Source organism: Mya arenaria, chromosome 9 (assembly GCF_026914265.1).
Source record: "Mya arenaria isolate MELC-2E11 chromosome 9, ASM2691426v1".
NCBI lineage: Eukaryota > Metazoa > Mollusca > Bivalvia > Myida > Myidae > Mya > Mya arenaria.
This window is the reverse complement of record NC_069130.1, coordinates 67,761,294-67,787,435: the sequence shown is the minus strand read 5'-3', so window position 1 is coordinate 67,787,435 and position 26,142 is coordinate 67,761,294. Positions and strand designations below refer to the sequence as shown.

At 36.5% G+C, this 26,142-nt stretch overlaps 1 protein-coding gene across 6 annotated transcripts in view; it reads left to right on the top strand.

Annotated features, from left to right (window-relative positions):
* The first annotated feature begins 548 nt into the window (after window positions 1–548).
* Window positions 549–26,142, top strand: part of LOC128203574 (polyamine-transporting ATPase 13A3-like) — a 42,585-nt gene continuing 16,991 nt past the window's right edge. For 3 of the 6 annotated variants that reach the window (XR_008255980.1, XM_052905048.1, XM_052905043.1), the window contains exons 1-7: window positions 11,064–11,147; window positions 17,421–17,487; window positions 20,203–20,370; window positions 21,233–21,291; window positions 23,121–23,199; window positions 23,382–23,467; window positions 24,014–24,158. Coding sequence is in view for 5 of the 6 variants with exons in the window: in XM_052905048.1 (XP_052761008.1) it covers window positions 17,443–17,487; window positions 20,203–20,370; window positions 21,233–21,291; window positions 23,121–23,199; window positions 23,382–23,467; window positions 24,014–24,158 (582 nt within the window). In the remaining variant the exon portion in view is untranslated. Of the gene's footprint in view, window positions 568–8,500; window positions 8,713–10,826; window positions 10,846–11,063; window positions 11,148–17,420; window positions 17,488–20,202; window positions 20,371–21,232; window positions 21,292–23,120; window positions 23,200–23,381; window positions 23,468–24,013; window positions 24,159–26,142 lie in introns of those variants that run through there. The other 3 variants (XM_052905046.1, XM_052905044.1, XM_052905045.1) reach the window with 3 other exon arrangements.

Sequence of the window (26,142 nt, the reverse complement as noted above, 5' to 3'; positions counted from 1 at the left end):
ACCACTCTAGAATATATTGAACCTTGAACCGACATGTTAGTCCGGAAATATTGGCGCCCAACCATATGATTTATTCTAGCAACATTTAAGTGCCAGTGTTACATTTATATCAGTCTGTTTCTAAACTTTCCTTAAAAAATTATACAACGAAAACATATCTAATTGTTTCAAATTCCTCAGGATGGAACTTAACTTGCATAGTGTTACAAGACATTTGAGCTGAGGAAGAGTTTTCAAATAGAAAACTTAATGACTTTATGTATGGTTGAGAACAGTCATATTAGTGCTAGGGAGGAACAGTGACGGGCATTTACTCAATATTATATATTGGGAGGACGTTTCGGTCGTTCGGACTTTGGAACCTAGGACGCTTTGGGCGTGGGAACTTCGGACAATACGGTCGTGGAAGCCCAGGAACGTTTTGGAGCCTAGGACGTTTTCGTTTGTTGGTAGTACATCAGGATAGGAACCAGGAGGACATGTTTTAAAAAGTGAACACTGAACATTGTGTAATGTAGTGACATTTTATCTAGTGGTCATATTTACAGTTTTCCTAAACAAAAGCGTGTGAGTACCATTGTTTAAACAGTATTCAAATATAGCAGTTGCCCTCTTTTCTTTTAAAAAAATCCATTTATCATAACGGTTTAATTCAGAAGTTATTTTTGTATTGCATACGTCATAAGAGTTTCCCCCTTACTGCATTTGTGATTGGTTGACCTGCGACATTGACATTGAACTCTGACACAGACTCTGTTTGTACATTATACATGACAGTGGAGAACATTTAGGTTGACAGTTGATTGAATAATACAATTATTTGATCATCAAGTAGTTTAAATTATTTGTAGTTTGTAGTAGTAGTAGTAGCATATACATATAAAAATAGGATAGATATTTGATAATATATAAAGAAATATTTATTTTTTAATTGTGATAAATATATACATATGCAGCTGGTAGAAATGAAATTTATGATTAAATTTCTGTTATACCAGTGGCTGAAGATTAAATTAATCAGTTGAATTAAACCGTTGAACCGGGGGGGGATATACTTGGTGTTTACATTCACATTTCTCTTAATTAGATCGAAATTTGAATAATAACTTCAACTTCAAAGTTTATTGACAAATCGGCATATAACAATACCTTTGGCCATTAAACATATTTAACATTGTACAGACGGCCGAATGATATTTTTTATAACACAATTACATATATAGTTATAAGGAGTACATGTTTTTAAAGAACATATAGATAGATATTAAGCAAAAGTTAAGAAGCAGGTATATTATCAAGTTGTTCTTGTCTATTTAGCGTAGCATGATGAATATATTTAAAAACATTTCTAATTGTTTTTGATTTTTCACACGACATTAACTTAATAAACTTTTGAATAATAGGGAATGCTACATTTATACAATATTTTAGTCTTAAATTACGATAAAGTGGGCAGCATAAAATAAAATGGTATTCGGATTCGACTACTCTCAAATTACAACATTTACAAAGTCTAGCATTTTTATCAATATTTAGATATCTGCCCGTTTCAATTTCCAAAGAGTGAAAACACAAACGTAATTTCGACATTTCTTTTCTAATATAATCATTATTAATAACATCAATATATTTTTCAAATTTAAGCTCACTTTTGAATAGCATTTAAAAATCTAATTTTGATTGGCTAGCTACAGTTGTGTTCCACTCCTGTTTATACTGGTCATACAATCTTTGTTTAAACAGAGGTAAGTAATTAACATCATTATTGAAAGCTGTGAAGGTATCACTGAATCCCATGTTGTCTAACAATGTTTTTAAAGCAAAAGCCCAAGAATGATTTCTATTTAAGTGTACAACTTGTAACTGTTCTGAATAAAACATATATATAGGGTTATCAGTATTTTTCATTATTTTTAACCAATACCTTAGTGCACGTTCCTTACATTTAACAAACAATGGATATCTACCCAGTTTTCCAAGAACTGCTGCACTAGAAGTCTGAGGTTAATAAACTTTAGTTTTAATTATTGGAAAATCATATGATTATGAATAAATACTTTGATAATTTATGGTTAAGCTTTGAGAAATGTTATTGTAGTAACAATTATTGTTATTATAGCTGCCAAATAAGATTAATTAATAATTCTTTAAAGTCTGAACTTCGATTTCTACAATTAAATATTAAAATAACAATTAATAGGATTACTAATTTAAATTAGTTTATAAAATTGTTTAAACATATAAAAATATTTAGTGTTTTAACATGTATTTTATATCTAAGTTTAAATTGATTACCAGTGATGTTTCTTTATTGCATAAATTATTAAGATTCACAAGAGTTCAGTCATTAAGTTGAACTGCTAAATTAACATTACTTACAGTGTAGTTAAATGTAAAGATTTCTGACATTGTAAAGCGTCCATCTACATCCAAGATTGTTTTCAATGGAAAATGGCAGAGGTTTTCCGAATGGATATAGACCAGAAAGCCACGTTTATAAAGGTACAGTAAACTACAACTTAAACCAAGCGGCAACTAAGGTAGTCGTCTATCCAGTATATAAAGTATAAATGTTCATCATTTTGCCACGACATCTGCTTTTGCAATCATATTTTCATCAATATATATTATTTACGATACGCCAACGGACAAATATGATATGTGAAGAACAAACTGAAAGTTCTCACTCGTCCAGTGACTGTATCTTTTACACCGAATCAAACTGTGTGTGTGTTTGAGTGTAGTATATTTCTGATACCTTTGTACGCTTTAGAATCTTGGCCTTGTTTCATTAAATAATCTTTGTCGTTACACTATATCATAAGATTGCAACGTTAATGTAAATTTTAAAGCAAACCGAATAACCTTAAATAAATATTGGTGCTGAACTGAGAAGAATAGATAGGTATAGATAATAACGCAGAACTTTGCAGCCTCGAACAGCTCGGGGCAGTACGACGAGGAACTCGAAGAAGCGGTATTCGAAAGCGTTCGTCCGCGACGTACACAACTTAATTACGTTGGCGGGATATCGAGAAACTCAAACAGGGCCGGTACCCTAAATTTTTAATTGAAAACTAAATAACTACCGATTCAATAAAACTGATTGACACACATCGCGGGGGCTTAGCTGCAAGACTAACTGTTTATAAAAGTGATTGCAAAACGATTGAAAATAAACGCTTTAGGCCACATAAAATGTTTGCCGGAAGTGGCATTCGCAGACGGCGTTACAAACTTCTTAAATGACACTCCGGCATACCCACGGTGCATTATCCTCACCTGGGACGTCCGTGGCGCTATGTCTACAGTGGGATCCCTTAGCCATTTACTTGAATCATACAACATTGACATTGCTTGTATAAGCGAACATAACCTGAAGACAAACTATGACGGATTTCTTAATACGGTGCATTCCTCATATTGGGAAATAACTGTTTGTGAAGTTGTAGATATAGATTCTCCTTATGGTAAAGGCGGTGTCAGTGTTTTAAAATTGTAGCGACAGAAGAATGCATTGTTTCCTTGACTTTTTGAGTAAAAACAGCTTAACGAACTGGAAAACCACTGGACTACCGTATACCTACCAATTTGAAATATATAGGAAGAAACTACTAATATTCGTTTTGCTATAGATCTTATTGTAATATGTCATGATACACGCAGCAAAGATAATCTATAAAGCCAGGTAATGAACAGCAATATCAGCGCTGCTGAGAATTGTGTAAGCTTGAGTAAATATAATATCAAGCAATCTAAACCATATTGGAACCAAGAAGTCAAACGCATAAAACACAGCGTACCTGCCGCTTAAAGTTGATATCGTAGGGCAGACCAAGAGGAAATGAAAATGTCTGCTTCGAGCAGTTCAAAACATAGAGCGTATATCAACAAACAGAAATATGCAATATTTAGAGTGAACGAAAAACATTTTAATGTCTTAAACTGGGCTGCCAACTGTGATATAAAATTGTTCTGTAAATTAACTCGCAAGCTTATTAAGTCAGTCGCCCAAATCCAATCAATGAAATACAGTCGGAAACAAGAAATAAACGCAAATCCCACGATATAGCTTGTGAGTTTGGAAAGTTCTAAAATAGAAATAGAATTTCTCCAAAACGAAAGCCATATTATAACAATGAGTTTCTTGATACCTTAGATTGTAATGTGGACGAGTTAATAGCACTTGTGCTATATACATAATGTACAGCTGCCAAATAAATAACAAAACGCTTACCAGAAGCTCCTCAGCTAATTTGCTGCTACCTTCTACCTACAAAAATCGATATACGAGGTATTCGAACTAGGGTCCGACGCCTAAGCGGCTCTACTGGACACCGCCGGAGCTTTTAACAATGTACCACACAGTGCAATACTCAGTATCTCCGAAATAAATTCAACATTACTTGTATCCATACAACAGTTTATTATTTGGAAGAATATGGCCTGGCAGTCGACAACAGTTTTCAATGTTCAATAATAAATATTATTAATAATCAAACTTCAAAGTCAATCAATTATTATATAAATCAAATGTCAATCAGTATTGCAATCATTGTTTCAGCATGCAACTACTAATTCAATATTTAAACAATAATGATATAATGAATGAATCGAACAAACCATATTGACTTGTAATCCAACAAGTCCAAGGCCGTAAATACCAATAACCGTACAGACGACAAAGAAATATACTCTGTTGGTGATTCCAAACAGTATGGATAAGGTATTCAGTGCATAGACGATTATATCAATTTGTTTGTAATGATTATCACTTAAGAATTGTTCCAATATGAACTTTATATTTTCATGGATTAATTGTCAAAACAATTCGCCAATATCGCAAAGTAATCTTAAATGAGTTAGTTCTTTCGTTAACACAGACTAGAAAATTGTTCTATACTATGTCCGTGATAAAAACATGGCGAAGTTCATAGTTTCAAACGTCAGTCGACTGCCTGATGGGTTGTTGTGGCGACATCACACGGGAACCGGTGAAACCAGATTGGCTTGGAATCGGTGCCGTTGATTTTGAGGTTTCTGAAAGTTAAAGTAAAGAAGACGGACATATGCACATTTACGTACTCTGTTAACATTTGAATTAAAGGGTTTGACGGATGGGTGGGTGCCATTTTGTTCCGAGCTGAAAACATGTCGTATAACGTCACAAAAAAAGTCATCATGGCATAACTCCAACGATATTACAAAATTTGCAAATACGAGTTACGTCCCTGTTAAAGAAATCATACAAATATATTCTATAAAAGGTATTATAGTCAATAGCCGATAATGGTCATTAAAATGAAAAAAATTGGGATAAAAGGAACGTTCCTACGCCTGCAAACATGTACAGTGCCTTTAAAGGATACGTGATGGTTAATGTGATAGTTTCGAACCATTTTGATGTAAGGCATCGGCTGGTGGGGGGACCTTCCACTTGGTGTAATGTCCTTCTTATAGACGGTCTCTTGAACTACACAGAAACTACCGGCAACGATCTTACCCTTAACAAGAGTATTCATTGCGGTATTCCAACACTTGCGACGACTTAACACTGTTATGTGGAAATAAAACAACATTTAAAAAAACAACATTTATGTTGAGAAAATATGCTTATACGTGGGGACATGACTTTAATGCTGACAAAAACAAAGCAATTAATTTTAGTTGTTACAAATACAATAATGCAAAAAAGAAATTAAATTCGGCAATTCGGTGATCATACCATCAAAGGAACAGCAAAACACATGGGGATCATAATTGAAAGAAGACTTAAATGCACCAAAGCAAATGACGAACGAGTCAGAAAAGGGTGTGCGTCTCTATTTTCACTCCTCGCAATGGAAAAGACCACTACCCCTTAGCACTTAGTATGTTTACCTACAGTCTTATACCGTGCCAAATTCTGACATGACATATCGTCGAATGATCGTCTAAAGTTTAAAATATACATCACATTAGCAGCTAACTGTATACAACATTTATTAACGTGGACCCGAACTTATATGGCATTGAGCCTGCTATAACGGTTCTCGTTACAGCTGGAGATGGACAAGCGCAAACTAATGTTTCAAGAAAAGTTATGCACCATTCCCAGTGAACACAACGCGATGAATACAGTTGAACACCGCTATTCTGAACACCGTTTATCCGAAATTATCGCTATTTCGAAATGAATTTTTGGGTCCCGATTTCACTCATCTATACTGTAATTCGCGAACGCTGTCATTTTCTGAAAATTGTTAATCCGAAATATCGCTTTTCCGAAATAATTCGTTGGGTTCGATTTCGGATTAACGGTGTTCAACTTTATCTAACTACGTACTAAATTTGTTAAGAGTATACAAGCATCAACGAGGATTCATACCCAGCGTCATGCGTTACTTATTAAGTATGCTATCATCAACTATTTAATGGTTAAACCGGGTTTATATCCGAACCGCGACATTACCTAGTAAGTATAGCTGGTAGAAAATCGTTAATTTTAACTTAAGTTTTATATGAATGCATGAAAAGGTGGAACACAACGTGATGAAGATTTTTAGCGATTTCTTGCTATTCATGATAGCAGTGCACCTTCAAACCTTTGTATGCTTGCCGACAGTAGATATGTAATAAATACAAGCAATCAGCTCGGTGAATGTATTAATCGCATAGTACTATAAACCCTACACGTGTAAAATATGTAAATCTCATGTATCTGTATTGGCACGACACCTTATTGTAAACTGTAATGGCACGGATTGGTTTAGAGAAAAACTGTTTTATAAACTGTTTTCTTTGTTAGACTCTAATTTTGTAAGCGTTCTTAGAAGAGCTGAACATGAAATGTTTTTTTCGCACACTATTTCAAGCAGAGTCTCTAACTGCGTTCCATTTAGACTCAAAATTGCAGATAACATCTCTGAATACGACGCCCGAATTCATTTATAAAAAGGTTAACATGAACTACCGACTGTAATGTGCAATTGTCCTTATAAGAATTGTTTTTCTATTAAACATGACGTAATCACAAGGAGTTTCATCCAAATACCCCAACTTATGTCGCCTGGTATATGATTTATATTGCGAACTTCCATAGAAAAGGGTTGAATTAGGGGTTCTGTAAATATGTGAATATCCTAGGATTTTAGGTAGGCTATGCGGGATAGGGAAAGCTAACCTATGGCCCCTTCTGAAGGAACAGGTAGGGTTTATTAACATTTTAACCAATACTTCTATCTATCTATCTTCTTTATTTCCTCCATTACTGAAGATATACAAGTTATGTACAAATTATTACAATAAACATATTATAAATGGAAGGGTTAAATAATGTTTAAATAAAACAACAACAACAACAACAAAAAATAAAATGGTGATGTACAATGCAGCATACATGTAGTTAACACAATATGTGTACAGCTTTTGCGTGTCGGTCAGGTACATGCATTTACATATGTATACATGTATATATTTCTATAAACGTCAGCAACATGTCTTGCGTGCCCTACGCATTACCTTCCCTAAAGGGGAACTTTAACACAGTCGAAGATGAACTTAAATGATCGTTAAATGATCGCATATGTATATTATACCGCTCATTTTCAGCTGACTATATGTTTTATTTTTAACAAATAAAAAAATAATTGTAATTACTTCGGGAGATAAATATAAATGGCATTTCCTCAGAAACTAAGATATTCCTTTAAGGACACCTCAGTATCAATTATCGCATCTCACATCTTAGATTGAGACAGGATCTAAATAATCACTAAATGATCTTTCAGACATTGTGTAAGTATTTAATTTGCTTGGAGACACATAATTTCATTTTTTTGTTGTTCTGATATGCACATCCATCACCTGTCATTATTTTTATCAAACTCTGTATCACATTTTAGGAGTATATAAACACGTACATGTTTTCATTTAAATAGTGAAGAATTAGTAATCAATAACGTAACAACTTTGTGTAACTTTGTGAAAGACACTATAGCCTCTTTCTCTCTGTATAAACCTTTGTGCTTTACTTTGTGTGCATCTTAAACTGTGTGAAAATTCTAAGTGACTTAATTTAATTGAACGAGCTAATAATAAGACTTCTTTATTTAGGTTAAACGACTCATAATACTATGTTGTTTGTTACTGAAATAAAAAGTGTATGTATGTGGCAGACAATGTCTGGTTGCGGGTGCGTCAGGCTCACAATGCCGCGCACCCAAACTGTCGCATAAAATGTACACTACTACGAATGAAAATAAGATATGGTCCACAAGCGCTTCAATAAACGGCGAAATCAAATCAACTTGTTTTGTTTAAACCTTTCAAAACTGTCCATATCACTTCGCTCATAAATAGTGCCGTTCTAGGTTGTCAAATTTGGACACTGTAGGATGTTACAGTACGACACAATGATTTATCATACATTGACCGCATAGTTGTACCTGTATGTTTAATCACAAGGCGGGTTGTTCTGATTTAAAATACAGCCTTAGTTTCAATCTATATCTATCTGAAGTAGAAAGGCAAAACAATTTACTGCTCATGTAGTGCATACAATCATTTTGGCGGTTGGTTTTAAACATATAATTTCTCCTCCAACGCAGGATATGTTTATGTGTCTTTTGGGAGATGGATAGTTTAAAATATACTGTTTCATGTTTGTAAAACCAAATCAACAGGTGGAATGTTTATGTTCAAATAAAATAGTTGAGGGCCAAGTGTGTACAGGTACGTTACAAAATTTATACAATATAACTTTAAACAAATATCAAATTAACGTGACCTGTTAACAAAATGTACTTACCTTAGCGTATATGTGTATGCACTTAATCCTTATATGTTTATTATTGCGTCGTTCAGTTTGTATTTTTCCATCATGAGTCATTAAATAAGTTTCATAAATGATGTTGCTACGCTCAGTTGTTAAATCTACCATTGGTACGAAAGTGCTTTCAATTGGGTCATTGCCCCTCCAATACCGGCTCCGTAAGCAAGTTAGTTCATGTAACCCGCAGTAATCGAATCGTACTTTTCATGTCAAGTTGTGGTCAGTGTATTAGTTTATTTATACTCGCACTCGGGCTAGGCCCATTTGACGAATGCTCCTATAAGATTGTTAGCCATATTAGGGTATTGGAGCGTTGTGCTCATACATAATGTTACCCTGGTTAGAGCTACTCCGGTAATAGCTATCCTGGTTAGAGCTACCCCGGTTCTTTAACATACACCAGCGTGTCGCACTTTCACACAAGACCCCATTTAAGGTCACTCCCGGAAGACGCTTAGTATGTTTTAAGAGATGTTATTAGGAGTCCCACCTGCGGCCCCTGGATTGACAATGTATTCGATAACAAAAAGCTACTATTTTTATAGTTTAAAATGTTAATATAAGGAATCTATATTCGCTTGTAAATTCTTCAATAAGCGCTAGCGTCTTCAGATTTTTTACGCGTGACTTCCTGCCATGATGCAGCATTAAAACACGAACATTCATTAAATACTACATGATCTTTTTATAAAGTCAATATCTAAGTTAAACCTGATTTAACGTAGTAGGCGCAACGAAAAGCTTTATCTCAACGTTTACAACAACAATAAATTAGACACATTTCAATACAGATAAAGCTTCTGTTAAGATTCGCTTTACTGGTTTCGTGGGTATTAAGTGTTTGTTCGTCATTTGTCAATTGGGACATGAAAAGATAAAAATAAAGATTAATCGTCGCAATAATCATTGACAATAAAGAGCTTGCCACATGAGCCATTGAGAGCTTTTTAGCGACAAACGTATGTACAATGTTTAAATTATGCTGTGTGTACATATAATTAAGAACCAATTACCATTCCTGGGTTTTAACAAGTTCTAGCATCGATAAAGTTCAGTGTTGGGATCGAACCCGGGACCCTCTGATTCTGAGTCCAATACACTTACCTCTCGACTCGCCACCGATACCTTTACGATAACCTTTTACACCATGAACATAGTGTTCCTTGGATGGTATTTACAGCTTAGTACACCACGTGGCATTATACAGCCTGTCGCTACATTGTTTGTATTTGAAAAGAAACAAATTAATATATTTTCAGTTTCTGGAACAATTTTACGACATGCCTGTAATTAATTCACACATATTCGCCTACATTCTCCGTTGGTGTTCTTTCTAGAAACTAAACGCAGCTTTGTCGCTTTCCTTGATCTACATTGGACACGTTTAATGTGACTAAATTCATCAAAACTGTCGTGTGATCTACTTTACAAAAACACCCCTGATCTATTGGAAATAGAAAAACCGCTTATAAACATATAAACAATTATCCGTGACATCACTGTACTAAAAGTCGGTAGGCATTGACCTTCGCAACAACCCAAGCGAATATGTGTGAAGCGAAACTGCTGAACGATTAAATTAAGTTTGAAAAGAATATCACTCAAAATCCGACACTCGAGCACGCTGCGTAGCCTCGTTACCTGGCAACGCAGGTGCCCGAGGGTCGTTTTTTTCTATCCGGAATGGACACACATGACAGATATTGTTCTAGTATGTTTACAAACGCATTTAATTTCATTTAACAGACAAAGGCTTAAATTTTTTACTGCCAATGTCAGCGCCGCAGGTAAAAAAGTGTCATCGTAATCTTATGGTAATCTTTAGGCGGTCATTTTAGCGAAATAGTTTGTTGATATTTCGCTTTAGCGCGTATACTTTGTAGGTTTTGTACAGGTTGTATTGTCTTGTTTGGTGACTCACAATGGATAGCTTGCACCTTTAATGTTATAAACCAGTTTCAAGCAGTACATCTACAAAAGGATATACCGATGTGACTTTTCGCACCTTAATTTGGCATCGTTAACATCGTTCGGTATACTATATATCTAGTTTTTTTTTTTTTGATCTTATATTAATAGTATACGAAGAAATTCGTTTTAACGAACGTCACAAAAATGAGAATATGTGAATTTAAATCCATATTTATTTAGGGCAATACGTTACTGCATTCAGTCGTCTCGGTAGTTGGTTTAATGTAAATATTTTTTCACCATCTTATTGATGCGTTTAGGAGATGATTCATTGCACTTAAAATGTTTCAAGTTTGTTAATTAAGCAGGTGAAAGTTTACGTGTGATTTAAAAGTAACAAATAGTAGGATGTTGGTATAGGAGGGTGAGTATTTATATTTTATACGTATTTTATACGTCTTATCCATCGTTGATGTACATGGTGAATACGGAATATTACATTCAATACGGAATGTATTAATCGAGTGTTCTAGAGTTCATGTAAAACCAGTGAAATTAATGAATTATGTCCTTACATGACCATGATTTTTCACTTAAAAGGTAACTATATAGCACCCGAATTGAAACGCTATATATATATATATATAACGTCAAGTTATTACCCTATGTGGCATCATAAATAATAATAATAATAATAGCAACATTACAAGAAATACCTGTGATCTACGTACAAAAACACCCGTGATACTACTCGTCATTGCGTAAGGTAGGAAATCGAGATACCTAAATTACAAGACCAATGCCGACCTCCTAGCATTTTCGTTTCCAAGATATCTTCAAGACTACCTTCTCTTTACAAGCTATGTAGGTGCGCGTTGAATAGTACGAAAAGTCGCGTTTTTTGGGACACTTTGACGCGTTAAAATCCGGTGACCAAATAACGTACCACGACGAGTGCATCGCTCTACTTAACAACAATTACCCGTACTTACAAAAAACCCAAACACCCGTGATGTGATGTATTTTAAAATTTAGACATCTCATTAAAATGTAGGCTGAGCCTAAAAATGTTTGTACAGTAGAATTTCTATTCATGTATTTGAAGTGTTCGATTTTAATACGTATGTGATAGATTCTTAAGACATTATTTAAATATTGAATTTTTAACCAGAGACTTGTACATATTGTGTAGAATGACTTATATATATATATATATATATATAGTCCAAAGCACCCACGCTACGATTAAAGACGAGAAAATGCTATTAAAATGTGTAGAAATACTGTAAAACGTAGCGTGCTCGCCGAATGGGTGTAACCCGATGGCGAGGGTAAAGGGTAAAGCTCACCCCCCCCCCCCCCGATGTGATGTTCTTGCAAATAAACCACCCTTGGCATTGCTGTACCAGACTGTATCCCGATGGCGATAAGCTCAGCCAACTGTACCAGTCTGTATGCACAGACTGTCAAGATTCGTATTACGGTCAAACGAATAAAGTGGCATTACACGATTTAAGCGTCCTATTTCACATTTAACGCTAAAAGCAAATTTTGTAAAACGACAACTTAAGGTAAAAATTATTTGTGAACGAGTTGACTTCAAGAAAGTATCACAGGGTGTAGAATTAAATAGTGATTAGCTCATTAGTATATATTTGGCCAGACAAATGATTTAATGCGATGCATGTTGCCAAAATGTACCTACATAAATGTACGGCATATTTGAAAAAAATATTTCCCTTTGGTTAAAAAAATGCTTTTGTTAATTTCAGCGTTTCTTTATTTGAAAATGGGGGGGGGGGGGCTTATTTACCCATCGCCATAATGCTACGTTTTACAATAATTCTACAGATTAAAAAAACATTTTGAAAATTATTGATTTATTAGATGTTTTTTATATCTGTTACTTGAAATATGCAACTGTGTTTGTAACATGTTGACAAACGCCAGCGAATTAGGGGTTTGCTAATAACCAAACAAAGAAAGTGTCAATTGCCTAAAGCTAACTGTTTTGTTGTTTCATTGTATCTGATTTAGCACCCTGACATATGTTTTGATAGAGAAAATTTATATATTGACCATGGTTAGGTAGAACGAAAAACCAGTCTAAGACGAACTAGTATGGACGAAGGGAAAAACAAACACGTTGATTGAATGAAAAAAGGGCATTTATTCAAAATGCCATAAAAGTGTTCTAAACTATTATATATATACATGTAGTTAATTGCGGCCGTTGAAATGATCAACGAATAAATGCCAAGCGTGGAGATCTTTTCGGCTCTCCCGGGATAGAGTGATCCGGTGGTGTGCTTTGGAGACATTTCTGGTGAGGTCGGTCAAACGGCGTAAGAAACAACGACCTGGTAGAACAACCTGGCAACAGAAATTTAGCAAGCCGAGCAAAGACTGTAGGTCTCTCAAAGTGATTTTTCGGGATTTAGAAGCAGAGGCAAGAAGAGAACGTAGCTTAATCAATTTGTCATGAGGCAATCGAGCTTCCATAAGCAAAGAGTCTAGTTCTAAACCCATGAAAGTAATAATAGGGGTGGCATTTTCAGTTTTTTCGTGTTTTATTGGAACCCCTATAAGGGCACAAAATTGTAAGAAGTTGTCTAAATCAGTCTGGCATGTGGAAGAGTTGGATGGGCCCATTATCAAGAAATCATCAAGAATATGAACCATATGATGAATATGAAGGACATTATTGGCAATGTGGTGAAGAGCAGAACTGAAACGTTCGAAAATGGCGCAAGAAGATGAAGAACCCATTGGTAGGCAAGTATCGAAGTAGTAATTGTCATCAAATTTGAAACCAAGAAGGTGGTGATCAGAGTTATGAATAGGGATGAGGCGGAAAGCGGAATCAATGTCCGTCTTACTGAAAAGTGTACCTTGGCCGAGTTCTAGTAGGTGTGCGACAGCATCATCGAAGGAACTGTAGTTGACCGTAGACAAATCCTCGTCAATAAAGTCGTTAACAGAACTGCCCTTCGGGTAGCTAAGGTGATGAATCATCCTGAATTGACCTGCGGCTTTTTTAGGAACCAAACCAATGGGGCTAATGCGTAAATTCGTAAAAGGAGGGAAAGGAAAAGGTCCACGAACACGACCGGTATCTAATTCCTTCTGTATTTTCATGCGGACCTGGTCAGGATGGTCAAAGCAGGATTTGAGGTTGGATGAAGACGTGGCGAGGCGAGGGCCGTGGTAACCCAGTTTAAAACCATGTAGGAAACCTTGGATCAAGTAATCTGCAAAAGGATAACCCAACAGGAATGGAGCCAAGATAGGTATATTGATAGGGGTGACAGGGGAGCTAAGTTGTTTTTCTATTGGGGGGGAGGGGTTTGGTTGCCAGAGCTTTGTCGGCCTCGTCTTTGCTGGAGAATTTGCAGTTGAACGCTGGATGCTGGCCTTTACAGAAACCGCAGATGTGGGGGAAGTTGCAGTGGGAGTTGCGACATTGAGAATGCTTGTTGTAGTTCCAACAGATGTTGGAATGGAAAGGTCGTGAGTGGGTTTGTGGGCTAGATCGAAAGGATCGGAGAGGTTGACGGGGGGCTCGAAAGGACTGGGGAGTAGGCTGTTGAAAGGAAGTGCAGGCCATTAACCAGAACTCCGTGTGGAGTCGATCCCACGGGAGGAGGACAGATTGTCGAAGCATTCGAAACTGAGAATCATAATTCAAGAAAGCCAGACCTGGGCGACGGGATGCGATGTCACGCACGATTTCAGCATACTTCATAAGCTGGGCAGTTTCAAATGGAAATTTAGCCGTGTAAATGGCAGTGAAACTGAGGAAAGCAGTTGTCCAAGAGTCAATAGAAGTTATTTTTCGTGAGCGTGAGGTCGGTTGGAAGGAGATGTTGGAGTTGCTGTCTAACTGTAAAGTATATTGAGGAGTGGCTGGAGAAGTGGTGGAAGGCAAAAGAGATGCGAAATCAACGAAACGGTTAGACCAAATGTCTTTACGGGTTGATTTGGGGATTTGATTAATGATAGGAGTACTTATTGGCTCTGTGAAGTGAACACCGTTACCTGGCAACAAATTCGCTGAATGGGCCTGAAGAAAGTGTGGCATGTCCTGGGCGTTATCGTCACTGTCTGAATCCGATGAAATGTTCATATGGTTGTGAAGGCCCTGGTGTGGCACTGAAAATTGTCCTGGCGCGGCGAAGGTGTCCAGCAGGGATCCCTGTGGAGCACCAGCGGTCTGATGATGGGGTTGTTGGAACGGAAGTTCCGCGTCGCAGTCCCTTGGAGGAGAAGAAGTCATAACTGGTATGTCCAGCGGATCATCAACAGTGTCCAATTGGGGGGAGAGTGGGAGGTTAGGTCCATTAGCGACCGACCTCTGGAGAGGCGGAGTTTGAACAGCAGTTCTTTTTCTGGACTTCCCCTGTTTAGCTTGTTTGGGATGGCGTGGAATTGGCCCGTTTACGTTTCTTCGTTGGCTTCATCTGAAAAATATGCCATAGAAGATGTAAAAAATTGAACCGAACAATGACGGCTGACCAATGAAATTAGAAATATGACAGCCGAGTGAAGGAATGATAAGATTACTAACAAATTTATGGTTAACAGTTATCTAATCATCAAAAGATACTGTTGTTATATATGTCAAAGGTAAATATGCATCACAGACACAGTCGCACGTAAACTAAGCCATATGCGAACGTAAGCATGTCATGGAAGCAAAATGAGTGTATAACGCATCGCATGAAAACTAAGCCATATGCGAGCATAAGGAACATTGGATAGCTGGCATGGATATAAACCAGAACAATCCAAAGAAAGGGGGTAACGCGTCGCATGAAAACTAAGCCATATGCGAGCAAAAAGTTGGGGGGGATGGGCGGTTAGAGCAACACATGAAAACTAAACCATATGTGAGTCAACCATACAGAAGGGATCATAGTAATGAAAGCACGTAAACTAAACCATGTGCGTGCAATACGAGCAAATATACAGATAAGTATAAAAATATGCATGAAAACTAAGCCATATGCATATATGTAAAGAAATGGTTTGTGATGATGTGAAGATGTAATGGTAGACAGCACGACAACTGGGCTGCAGTAGGTAAGAATAAAGTGCACGGAACCATTGGAAAAGTGAGGTAAGCAATGCACCAATTGCAACAACGTAAACAAAGAAAAAGGAATAAACAAGCAGATACGTATCTGGTATATCAATGAGTGATGGACTTTCGCAGGGCAGCGACCACAGCAGCTCTGATATTGCTAACAAAGCGAAGCTGACCGTCATGAGACAGATGACAGCCATCCGGGGCAAAATTCCGGTGTTTGCATTCGGGTGACCAGAAACCCTTTAAACGCCATAAATAGGAACGGTGATGTTTGGTGTGGTTGAGCCTGTCCATCAGCAGCATGTTAAGGTCGTCAACTCTCGCATTGAACCAATGTATGTCAACTGGAAATCTGGTATGCACAAGACATGGTTGTCTGTGAAGCGTCTGCAGAACGATCACTTTTGGGATACGGTGAACAAACAATAATGTGTCCACTAAGTCGGTAATGTTCGCTGCAACACTCAGTGGAGTCACATCGTTGGAATACACGTCGTTTGTTCCGATGACAAGAACGAGAATATCCGGTTCGAAATCCGAAACTGTGTCCAAATGATGACGTAACGTGGACACAGTAGCGCCGGGAAAGCCTGTATATTGAATCAGTGGAGAACCTTGTAAGCCCAAGTGAAACTGCAACGTGCTCGACTGACGAATGAAATCCCGAAGACGTTTGACGTAGGAATGTCCCAAGATTTGTATCTTACAATGTTCTGAGATGGGCGCCGCCATCATGCATCACGTCCAATCACAAAGGAACCACGAGAGCGTGCGAGAGCGCCGCTGTGCGAGAGAAATTGTTGTACAATGGCCACTTTGCACCCGAAATAACACCTGTTTTTAAGGTCGCCGCCCCGTTATAATACGTCCATATAACCAATAAAGTACTAAGGTAATGAAAGTCGCAAAGGAATAACCTTGAATTCCTGGAATCACTGTACAAATAATCAAAAATTTAATAAGTTTGGCGAGGCAATCACCCACGCCGAAAAATATCTGAGAATGGCCAACAAACAATGTCATTGGCTTAGGCGTGTCACGTGATAAAATCTAGTCAAATGATTGGTTAAAGGTAATAAACAATGCTAAGAAAATACCCTAACGGTTAAAAAGGTGACACACAACTAATAGGTTATTGTTCAAGTTTATAAATGATTTTATGTTTTTCCATAAAATTTCATTTATGTTATGCATGACCGGGGTGCAAATTATTGGTGTTGATTATCTAAAATGTTTGGTTGTTTTAATAGATTACAGACACTTGTGATTTGTCTGTCAGAGCTCGAAGGTGGTTTTACCACAGTGCAGCCAACTTTAGCGTAGCCGCTGTTTTACAATATATTATTATTTTATGTTATTTCTTAGACATCACATACTGTGTTATTGCATGAAGTATTTGTTAATGTAAGAAATAAAATCGTGAAAAGTACTTTGTTTCGTGAAAAGGACTTTTGGACTTTAAAGCTAATTCCCCATTGGTGCCAAAATAACGGTAAATAGATTAAAAAATGACGTCACAAATAAGGTATTATCTAGACTTTTAAGCAGATATAATCTTCCTCAAATACGAAGTATTATATGAAGACATTGTCTGGTGCTTACTTACAGGTGACACGTGTAAACATCAGCCATGAAGGGCAGGATTTGCGTTAACCAAGGTCAGGATGACGAAATGGTGAGTCACTTATTTTTAGACGTAAAAAGTCCCATCTCATACAGTTTGGCATTGTACAGATGAATTGTGTGTGTTGCGTTTTATTAAAACACACTTAGATAATCTCATCCTCAGAAATTTCACGAACGACTCATAAATATCTGGCTAGCCGGAAAATGTTGTTGTTTGTTGTTTTTTAAATAAAAAAATATTATTGTAAAAAGGCATTACTTTTTGTACCTTGGGTTATGTAGTTTTTGTTCAAATTACTTTATAACTGTAGATGTCTAGAACATTTCTGAAAAATTGATAATAACCCTCAATTTGAATTTTTTTTCGAAAACAAGTTATTCTCTAATGTGTAACATTAATAAATCGCCTGGATAATAGCTATAAATTAACGATTCGTAAAATGTAGCGCATGTAACAACATCTTGTGCAATGTTGTCTGCAAGAGCTCTGTAACAAAGCACCCGGAATACTTATATAAATCATTAATGTGTGCTTATATCTAAATCTGATGTTTCGTCACCTTCGTTGTGTACATAGGTTACACAAGTTATACAACACATTTATCACTACATGGATGAGGTTTATTTTTGGAATTTAATCACTAAATTAAATTATAAATGCGGCACAGTCGTTAAACCATTTTATTTGGTAAATGCACACTTATAGTCCTTAAATGATTTTTAAAGATTGATCGTATATATTTACAACAATAAATGGTGAAACAAACAGAACGTAGTCGCATAACCCTTCAGTTTGTGCAAGTACATACTAACATTCTTAATTTTTTTGTGAGGACTACACTCCATTTTGTAAACTACCCACTAACTGGCCCAGCCACTCATTACCGCTTCATTTGATTTAAATCAATCAGGGCTGGCTTCCGATTTACTGAAAATATGTGATGGAAAACTTGAGAAATACTGCCTTCTCATTCGTCAAAATGTAACGTCGATCACATATCAAAGTTAGTGTCTATATTAAAGTGTGTGTGTGTGTGTGTGTGTGTGTGTGTGTGTGTGTGTGTGTGTGCGGGCATAGCTTCTGTTGAATTCACCTTATTAAACTAAACAACTGTTTACTGCTGATAAACAAAAATAAAGGTACGGCAGATTTAAAAATACAGCCAATCTATTGGAAATGATATAATTCCTTATGATGAAGATCTTTGTTGAGTGTTCAAATTGATAGTTTGTCGAATGTGATGGTGGTGATTTTCAAGTTGGTAAATGAGCACAAAGTCGTTATAGATTTCATGTAATTTGATTAGCTGCATTTAAATGAGAATGGACAAGTAGACGCATTATATATTTGAACACATTGAGGTTTGGCCGTTGAATATAGACTTATTGTTTAGTATCTACTCGGGAGCATCGTTCGTTAAATGGCTTTATGAAGTTAGGCTGATGATTTACAGATAACGCACAGATTTTGTTATCGTTAATATTTCAAATTTGTTCTTCTTCGGAAGAATTTGACTAAATGTGATGTGGTATTTTGATGAGTGTGTCCACAGACACGAATACAATAGTAGTTTATTTCGGCATAAAAACCTTACAAAGTTTATAGCGATAACAAACAGGATGGTAGTAAAAGTATAACATTTTCAGAGGAAAACGAAGTGTGGCATTAACATTTAGCATGTGTAAGATACAATGCATTTTAGAAAGTAAAATAAGTTTTGTACAAATAACCAAGACTTAGTCATGTTCTTCTTTTTATTGCAAAATATATGTATTCCGAAAAACCGATTAAAGCCGGTCTTGATATTAATTTTTCAAATTTGTGTCCACAGACACGAATACAATGATTTTACTTAACATTGTCAAGCACAAATTTTATGACACATGTATCCAAATTTAATATCTTAAAAGTTTCGCTATAAAATGCAAAAACAACGTGCTAAGCTTGTATTTCAAGTATATATGTACCACTATGATTTTAGCAAAATGATATATTGCTTTATATTGCAAAATATGTTTTTGTTAAAGATAAATGCATGCGATTACAATGAAACTGCTATGCATGCATAAGTAAACATATATATATGCAGACAGAAAAACAAACGCTTTTGATTTTAATTCATAATTACAATAACATAAAGTAGCAATAAATGTAATCATAAACACGCTGAAACCCAGTTAAACTACAGAACCCTACGGAAAGAAATATAAAACACATACACACACATAAACGCATAAACACACGCAGGTACGTAAGCTCGCACACACACACGCGCACACACACACATACACGCGCGCGCGCGAGCACGCAAGCACACACGCACGCACACACACCTTTATCTTGTTTAATTGCATGCTTTTTTTATTTATACACTATTTTTTCCTACGACAGGACAAACGCATAATAATCAAACCTAGTCAACCATTGCAAAGGTATTCGTTGAGTCTTTTAGTACAACCATGTACACAAATAAATGGTTTGATGCGACACAGTCGCATAGCCACTAATTTTGTGTTAGTACATACCAACAAGCCTTTATCTTTTAGTGGTCTACATAATATTGTGTAAACTACCTACCTCCATTCACCGAATCAATAATGGCTGACTGCTAATTTACTGAAATGAATTAACAGGCAAATTTGAAATACACTGCCTTCTCATTTCGACAGAATATTATGTTGACCAGTAATAACTTATAAATCACAAGTTCAAATTTGATAGAAAAATCTTAATTTTATTGTGTTTTAAATTGTTGTTTTGCAGGAAATCACTGGCTATGCTCGAAATACTATCAAAACTGGGGTTATTTGGTTTTTCATCGTCATCACTGTGGGACTACTTCGCTTGTTTTTCTACTGGCTTCCTCATCTGATGATCCGTGCCATGTATAGCAAGTGCAGCCTAGACCAGGCAGAAGTCGTTATACTTAAAGTAAGAAGTACTTCGTGCTTAATTGTTAATACTTCAAGATACACAGGGGCGCACACCCTCCCACCCACAGAATTGTGCAAATGCACTTGATTATGTCTTTATAGGAGAAAACAGCAGAATTTAACATTTCAGGCTAAATCAAGGGTTAATTTACCTCGCTCATGGTTTGTAAAATGCATTTTTTTTTAAAAATTACGAAATAAAGAGTGGCAAATTATGAGGAGTGTTAAGACAAAGATTTTCAAAAGCTTGAGCTCTTCAGCGAATGTGGATATTGCTCAAATATCGTCTTTGAAGACCACAATTTTCATTAGCGTTAACAACATGATTGAAAATTAATTACGGTTGTGGTATAGCGTGATTGGTTGATTGACATTATCACGTGATGTTATCAATGTAACCTTATTAGGTCAACATATCATGTCGGTAAAAAGCTATACATAGCTTAAGTTTCAAATATTGTATATGGAATCCGACAATAAACAAATATTGACTTGACTTGACTTGACTTGATCCACCACTTTTATTAAAGTATCCGAAGCCGTATGGACTAGCCGGCTGTTTTCTAATTTATTTGTGACTTTACCGGCCTGGGTTCGAAACCCCACTAAAGCCAAAATACTTTTTTTATGCTTTAACTGTATTTTTTTCTGCAATTTCGATAACAAAGATAAACTAAGTGTTTTCAGATGCATTACTGGGAAAACTTATTTTTGTTCCAAAAACATTAGCGATTCACTTTTTAAAGGAGCTTAACAAAATAGACTGTTCGTGGATCGCATTCCCTAATAATATAACAGTGCATTATTGTCATTCTATATTTCAGTGAATATTACTATGTAGTATTACTATTTTCCTTCAGGACGAGTACAAGCAGTGGTTCGTCTCCGACGTGAAGATGATCACAAGAGACGGAAAAAAGTAATTGTAACATTGACGATTTAGACTTGCTCGGCTACGTGCAAGATTTAGATATATTAAGTTACATGTACAATTTAGGTCTGTTGGGTAACATTGGCAATCGAAACACGTTGATTTACATGTACCGCTTAGATCTATTGAGTTTAATGACAACACAGGGCCGAATTCAGAACAGCAACTATCACTCACACTCCAACCACATTCGCGTAAAGTTGACTCAAGTGGTCACTTGAGTGGTACACGGGGAGTGACACTCAAGTGATCTGTTCGATTGAGCATTGTTTAAGAAGAAAACTCATATTAAAATGCGTTATGTTAATGTATAAATAAAACACATCGATTTATCATCGTTTTCGAAGAAAACGCAATGTCCATGAACAATTGCATTGAAATATAGTATAAATTAAGGCCACTAGGCCGACAACTTCACGCCGCTAGGTCGCAAGGCCGCCAACCTCATGCCGCGAGGTCGCAAGGCCGCTAACTTCACGCTGCTAGGCCGCTAGTTTGTTGGGCGTTCAAGATCCACAGAAACAAAACAAATATGTAATTGGTGCATCCTTTTGAAAAACATTTTTTATAGAAGTCTACGTTATTCAGAAAACTTCAATGGAACATCCCGGTCTCACTCACACTCATTCATTCGTATACACAACTAATCCTCGAGGGAGGTTCAAGTGGCCTAGCCGAGCACTCACAAATGTCCCATTCACCAAAAACACTTGAGTCTCACTTACACCTGTGAACACGGATATACCTTCACTCGAACTTATCTGAACCGCAATGTGATTACAGAGGATTAACTCAATGAGCGTGAGTGAGAGTGGTTGTTCGGAATTCGTTCTTTAATCTCGTTCAGCTTCTTGTACAATTAAAGTTTGTTGGGGTACGTGTAAAATATAGGTCTGTGTGGTTACAATGTCCAATTTAGTTATGTTGGGTTACATGTCCAATTTAGTTATGTTGGGTTTTATGTCCAATTTAGCTATGTTGGGTTACATGTCCAATTAAGTTATGTTGGGTTACATGTCCAATTAAGTTATGTTGGGTTACATGTCCAATTAAGTTATGTTGGGTTACATGTCCAATTAAGTTATGTTGGGTTACATGTCCAATTTAGTTATGTTGGGTTACATGTCCAATTAAGTTATGTTGGGTTACATGTACAATTTAGTTATGTTGGGTTACATGTCCAATTAAGTTATGTTGGGTTACATGTCCAATTAAGTTATGTTGGGTTACATGTCCAATTTAGTTACGTTGGGTTACATGTCCAATTAAGTTACGTTGGGTTACATGTCCAATTAAGTTATGTTGGGTTACATGTCCAATTAAGTTATGTTGGGTTACATGTCCAATTTAGTTATGTTGGGTTACATGTCCAATTTAGTTACGTTGGGTTACATGTACAATTAAGTTATGTTGGGGTACATGTCCAATTTAGTTACGTTGGGTTACATGTACAATTTAGTTATGTTGGGTTACATGTCCAATTTAGTTATGTTGGGTTACATGTCCTATTAAGTTATGTTGCGTTTCATATCCAATTAAGTTATGTTGGGTGACATGTCCAATTTCAATTTACAGAATTGGTAAGAAGGGATTACTGAAAGGTTTTCTTAAATGCAAAGAAGTATTTTTTTAACAACTATTGAATGAAATTATGAACAATTGGTGTAAATATAAGTAATGAATTGCGGGGTTGATGTCATTATCGGGGTATGACTCCACACACTTTGACCATCCCAATTGCGTTCATACCCCGATAATGAAATCAACCCCGCAATTCATTCTTTAAATAATCACGATCTTTTCTTTCTGTGTTGTAGAGTTTTGGGTAAGGGCAAAAGCGAAGGAATGGTTTCACGCGGAAGTCAGACCCTGCTGACTCATCCTGACAAAAAACAGGTAAGTCACTTTGCTGCTAGTTGACACTCTAAAATGATAGAAATGGGGTCCCGAAAGAGCAATATATCTTATAAAACGTGAAAAATTAAATAGTAATATTACAGCATATTTGTTAAACTGTTATGCTCCAACATGGTGTTAGTCCAACCAATACAATATATATTGAGAAGATACTGTTTCAGTACTCCCAGAACGTCAGCCGTTATTTCGTGACAAAGAAAATGAAGTACATTTGGAACCAAGAGTCTTCAATGTTTTCGAAAGTCAAGTGAGTGAACAAATTTTAGTTTTAAATATGTAATAGGATTACAACTCAAATAGGTACATGCTTTATTTAGTTGTTCTTTCAAAACATATGATACAATCCATACATTCGGAAATCATGAGATCACGTCAGTGGTCAGTTAATGTAGAAGCCAGTATATGTAGTTCAAAACACTCGGATCATCTGTGATAGTTGCCAAAGATTTTTGTCATGGGGTTCTGTCAAGTAAACCAAATCATTTACTCGACGATTTATATATTTGTGTATACATGTGTATATGTATAATCTCCATGTTCATGGATATATATTTATATATCGTGTAACAGCGCTCTCTCTATGGTGACAATTTTATGTGCGGCATTTCTTCTTAAAATGTTATTCATGCATTTGTTATTTGATGTTTACTTATATATGTCATGCATAGGTGAAAAACAATTGTATACATAGTAATGAAAGTATGTTTATCATTGAGTTATGCTCATCGGCCTCAGGATTTTACGCACTTGTATTAAGCAATTCCATGTATGTTTGATGAATTGTCAATTACAGGGGCATTGAAGAGGACGTGACTGTGAACTATTTCCACGATACTTCCTGTTTGTCGTTCATGGACGTGACCAGGAGACGTGTGCTTTACGGCCTCAATTCAGTTGATATACACGTTACACCAATCATTAAACTTCTGTTCAAAGAGGTATACACATAAAATAGCATATTGAAATGTTTCATTTCTGTTGAATACACTGAAGTTAGGAGGATAACCGATTGTTCAGAGATTTGTTAAATTACACAACATTATTAACTCTTAAACTTCCTTTGTCATAATGGTTTACAGTATTTTGTAATATATGCAATTGTTCTACTATTTAACTATTCTGGACAATCAAATAGTTCTGCTTTAAACGTAAACAATAATGCGGCAAATCACAATGTTCACTTGAAGATATTTTTTAACCATTGAACCATTTTACTCAGGCCCCAATTGCACGAAACTTCTGAAGTCTCTAAAAACCGGGTAAAGCTAAGCTCACTATTTTTGTTTTTCTATAATTTGTGTTATAGTTACTTTTTCAGAATTTTTAAACTTTAAATAGTAATAAGTTTTAAGATATTCACAATAAACAATAACTTAAATTTATGGATGTATTTTGGCTTACTGAAATAAGCTACTTAAGCCTGTTAACTTTAAAGGGGCTGGGCTCCGTATGATAAAATTGCGAAAACAAGGAAAATTGTCAAAAATTGTCATAAACTTGGTATCATTGTGTACAATTAACAGAAGTACCACATAGTTTACAATTTATTTAAGTTTAGCAGTTATTTCGTATTTTTCCATTAAAAAAGATTACTGGGTATGTCTACCTAGTAGAATTAATTCTTTATGCGTGATTGGCTGGTCGGTGTTATCACGTGATATAACCGAGTTAGGTATATAGCTTAATTATGTCACCCGATCAGAGTTTGTCGTCGTAGCTCAGTGGATACGACGCTGGACTGCCATTTTGGCGACACGGGTTCGAACCCGGTCTCTGACACAATTTTTTTTACATTTTGGTACTTTTTTTTACAATTATGATATCAAAGCGTAGCACATTCTATTAAATAATTGTCCTGAGATTCGTTACAGAAAAACACTTTTGGTGTACAGTCCCTTTAAGAAGTTTCTAGAAATTGGTGCGGCTACGGCTACTCGTACATGCAACAGTTACAGCTCAGAGTGTTCGTCATTGTATCAGCTGCAGCTCAGGCTACTCGTACATGTAGCAGTTGCAGCTCTGGCACCTCGTACATGTAACAGCTACAACTCAGGCTACTCGTACATGTAACAGTTGCAGCTCAGGCTACTCGTACATGTAATAGTTGCAGCTCAGGCTACTCGTACATGTAACAGTTGCAGCTCAGGCTACTCGTACATGTAATAGTTGCAGCTCAGGCTACTCGTACATGTAACAGTTGCCGCTCAGGCTACTCGTACATGTAACAGCTGCGGCTCAGGTTACTCGTACATGTAATAGTTGCGGCTCAGGCAACTCGTACATGTAATAGTTGCGGCTCAGGCTACTCGTACATGTAATAGTTGCAGCTCAGGCTACTCGTACATGTAATAGTTGCAGCTTAGGCTACTCGTACATGTAATAGTTGCAGCTTAGGCTACTCGTACATGTAATAGTTGCAGCTCAGGCTACTCGTACATGTAATAGTTGCAGCTCAGGCTACTCGTACATGTAATAGTTGCAGCTCAGGCTACTCGTACATGTAATAGTTGCAGCTCAGGTTACTCGTACATGTAATAGTTGCAGCTCAGGCTACTCGTACATGTAACAGTTGCGGCTCAGGTTACTCGTACATGTAATAGTTTCAGCTCAGGCTACTCGTACATGTAACAGTTGCAGCTCAGGCTACTCGTACATGTAACAGTTGCAGCTCAGGCTACTCGTACATGTAACAGTTACAACTCAGAGTGTTAGTCATTGTATCAGCTGCGGCTCAGGCTACTCGTACATGCAACAGTTACAACTCAGAGTGTTCGTCATTGTATCAGCTGCGGCTCAGGCTACTCGTACATGCAACAGTTACAGCTCAGAGTGTTCGTCATTGTATCAGCTGCAGCTCAGGCTACTCGTACATGTAGCAGTTGCAGCTCTGGCTACTCGTACATGTAACAGCTACAACTCAGG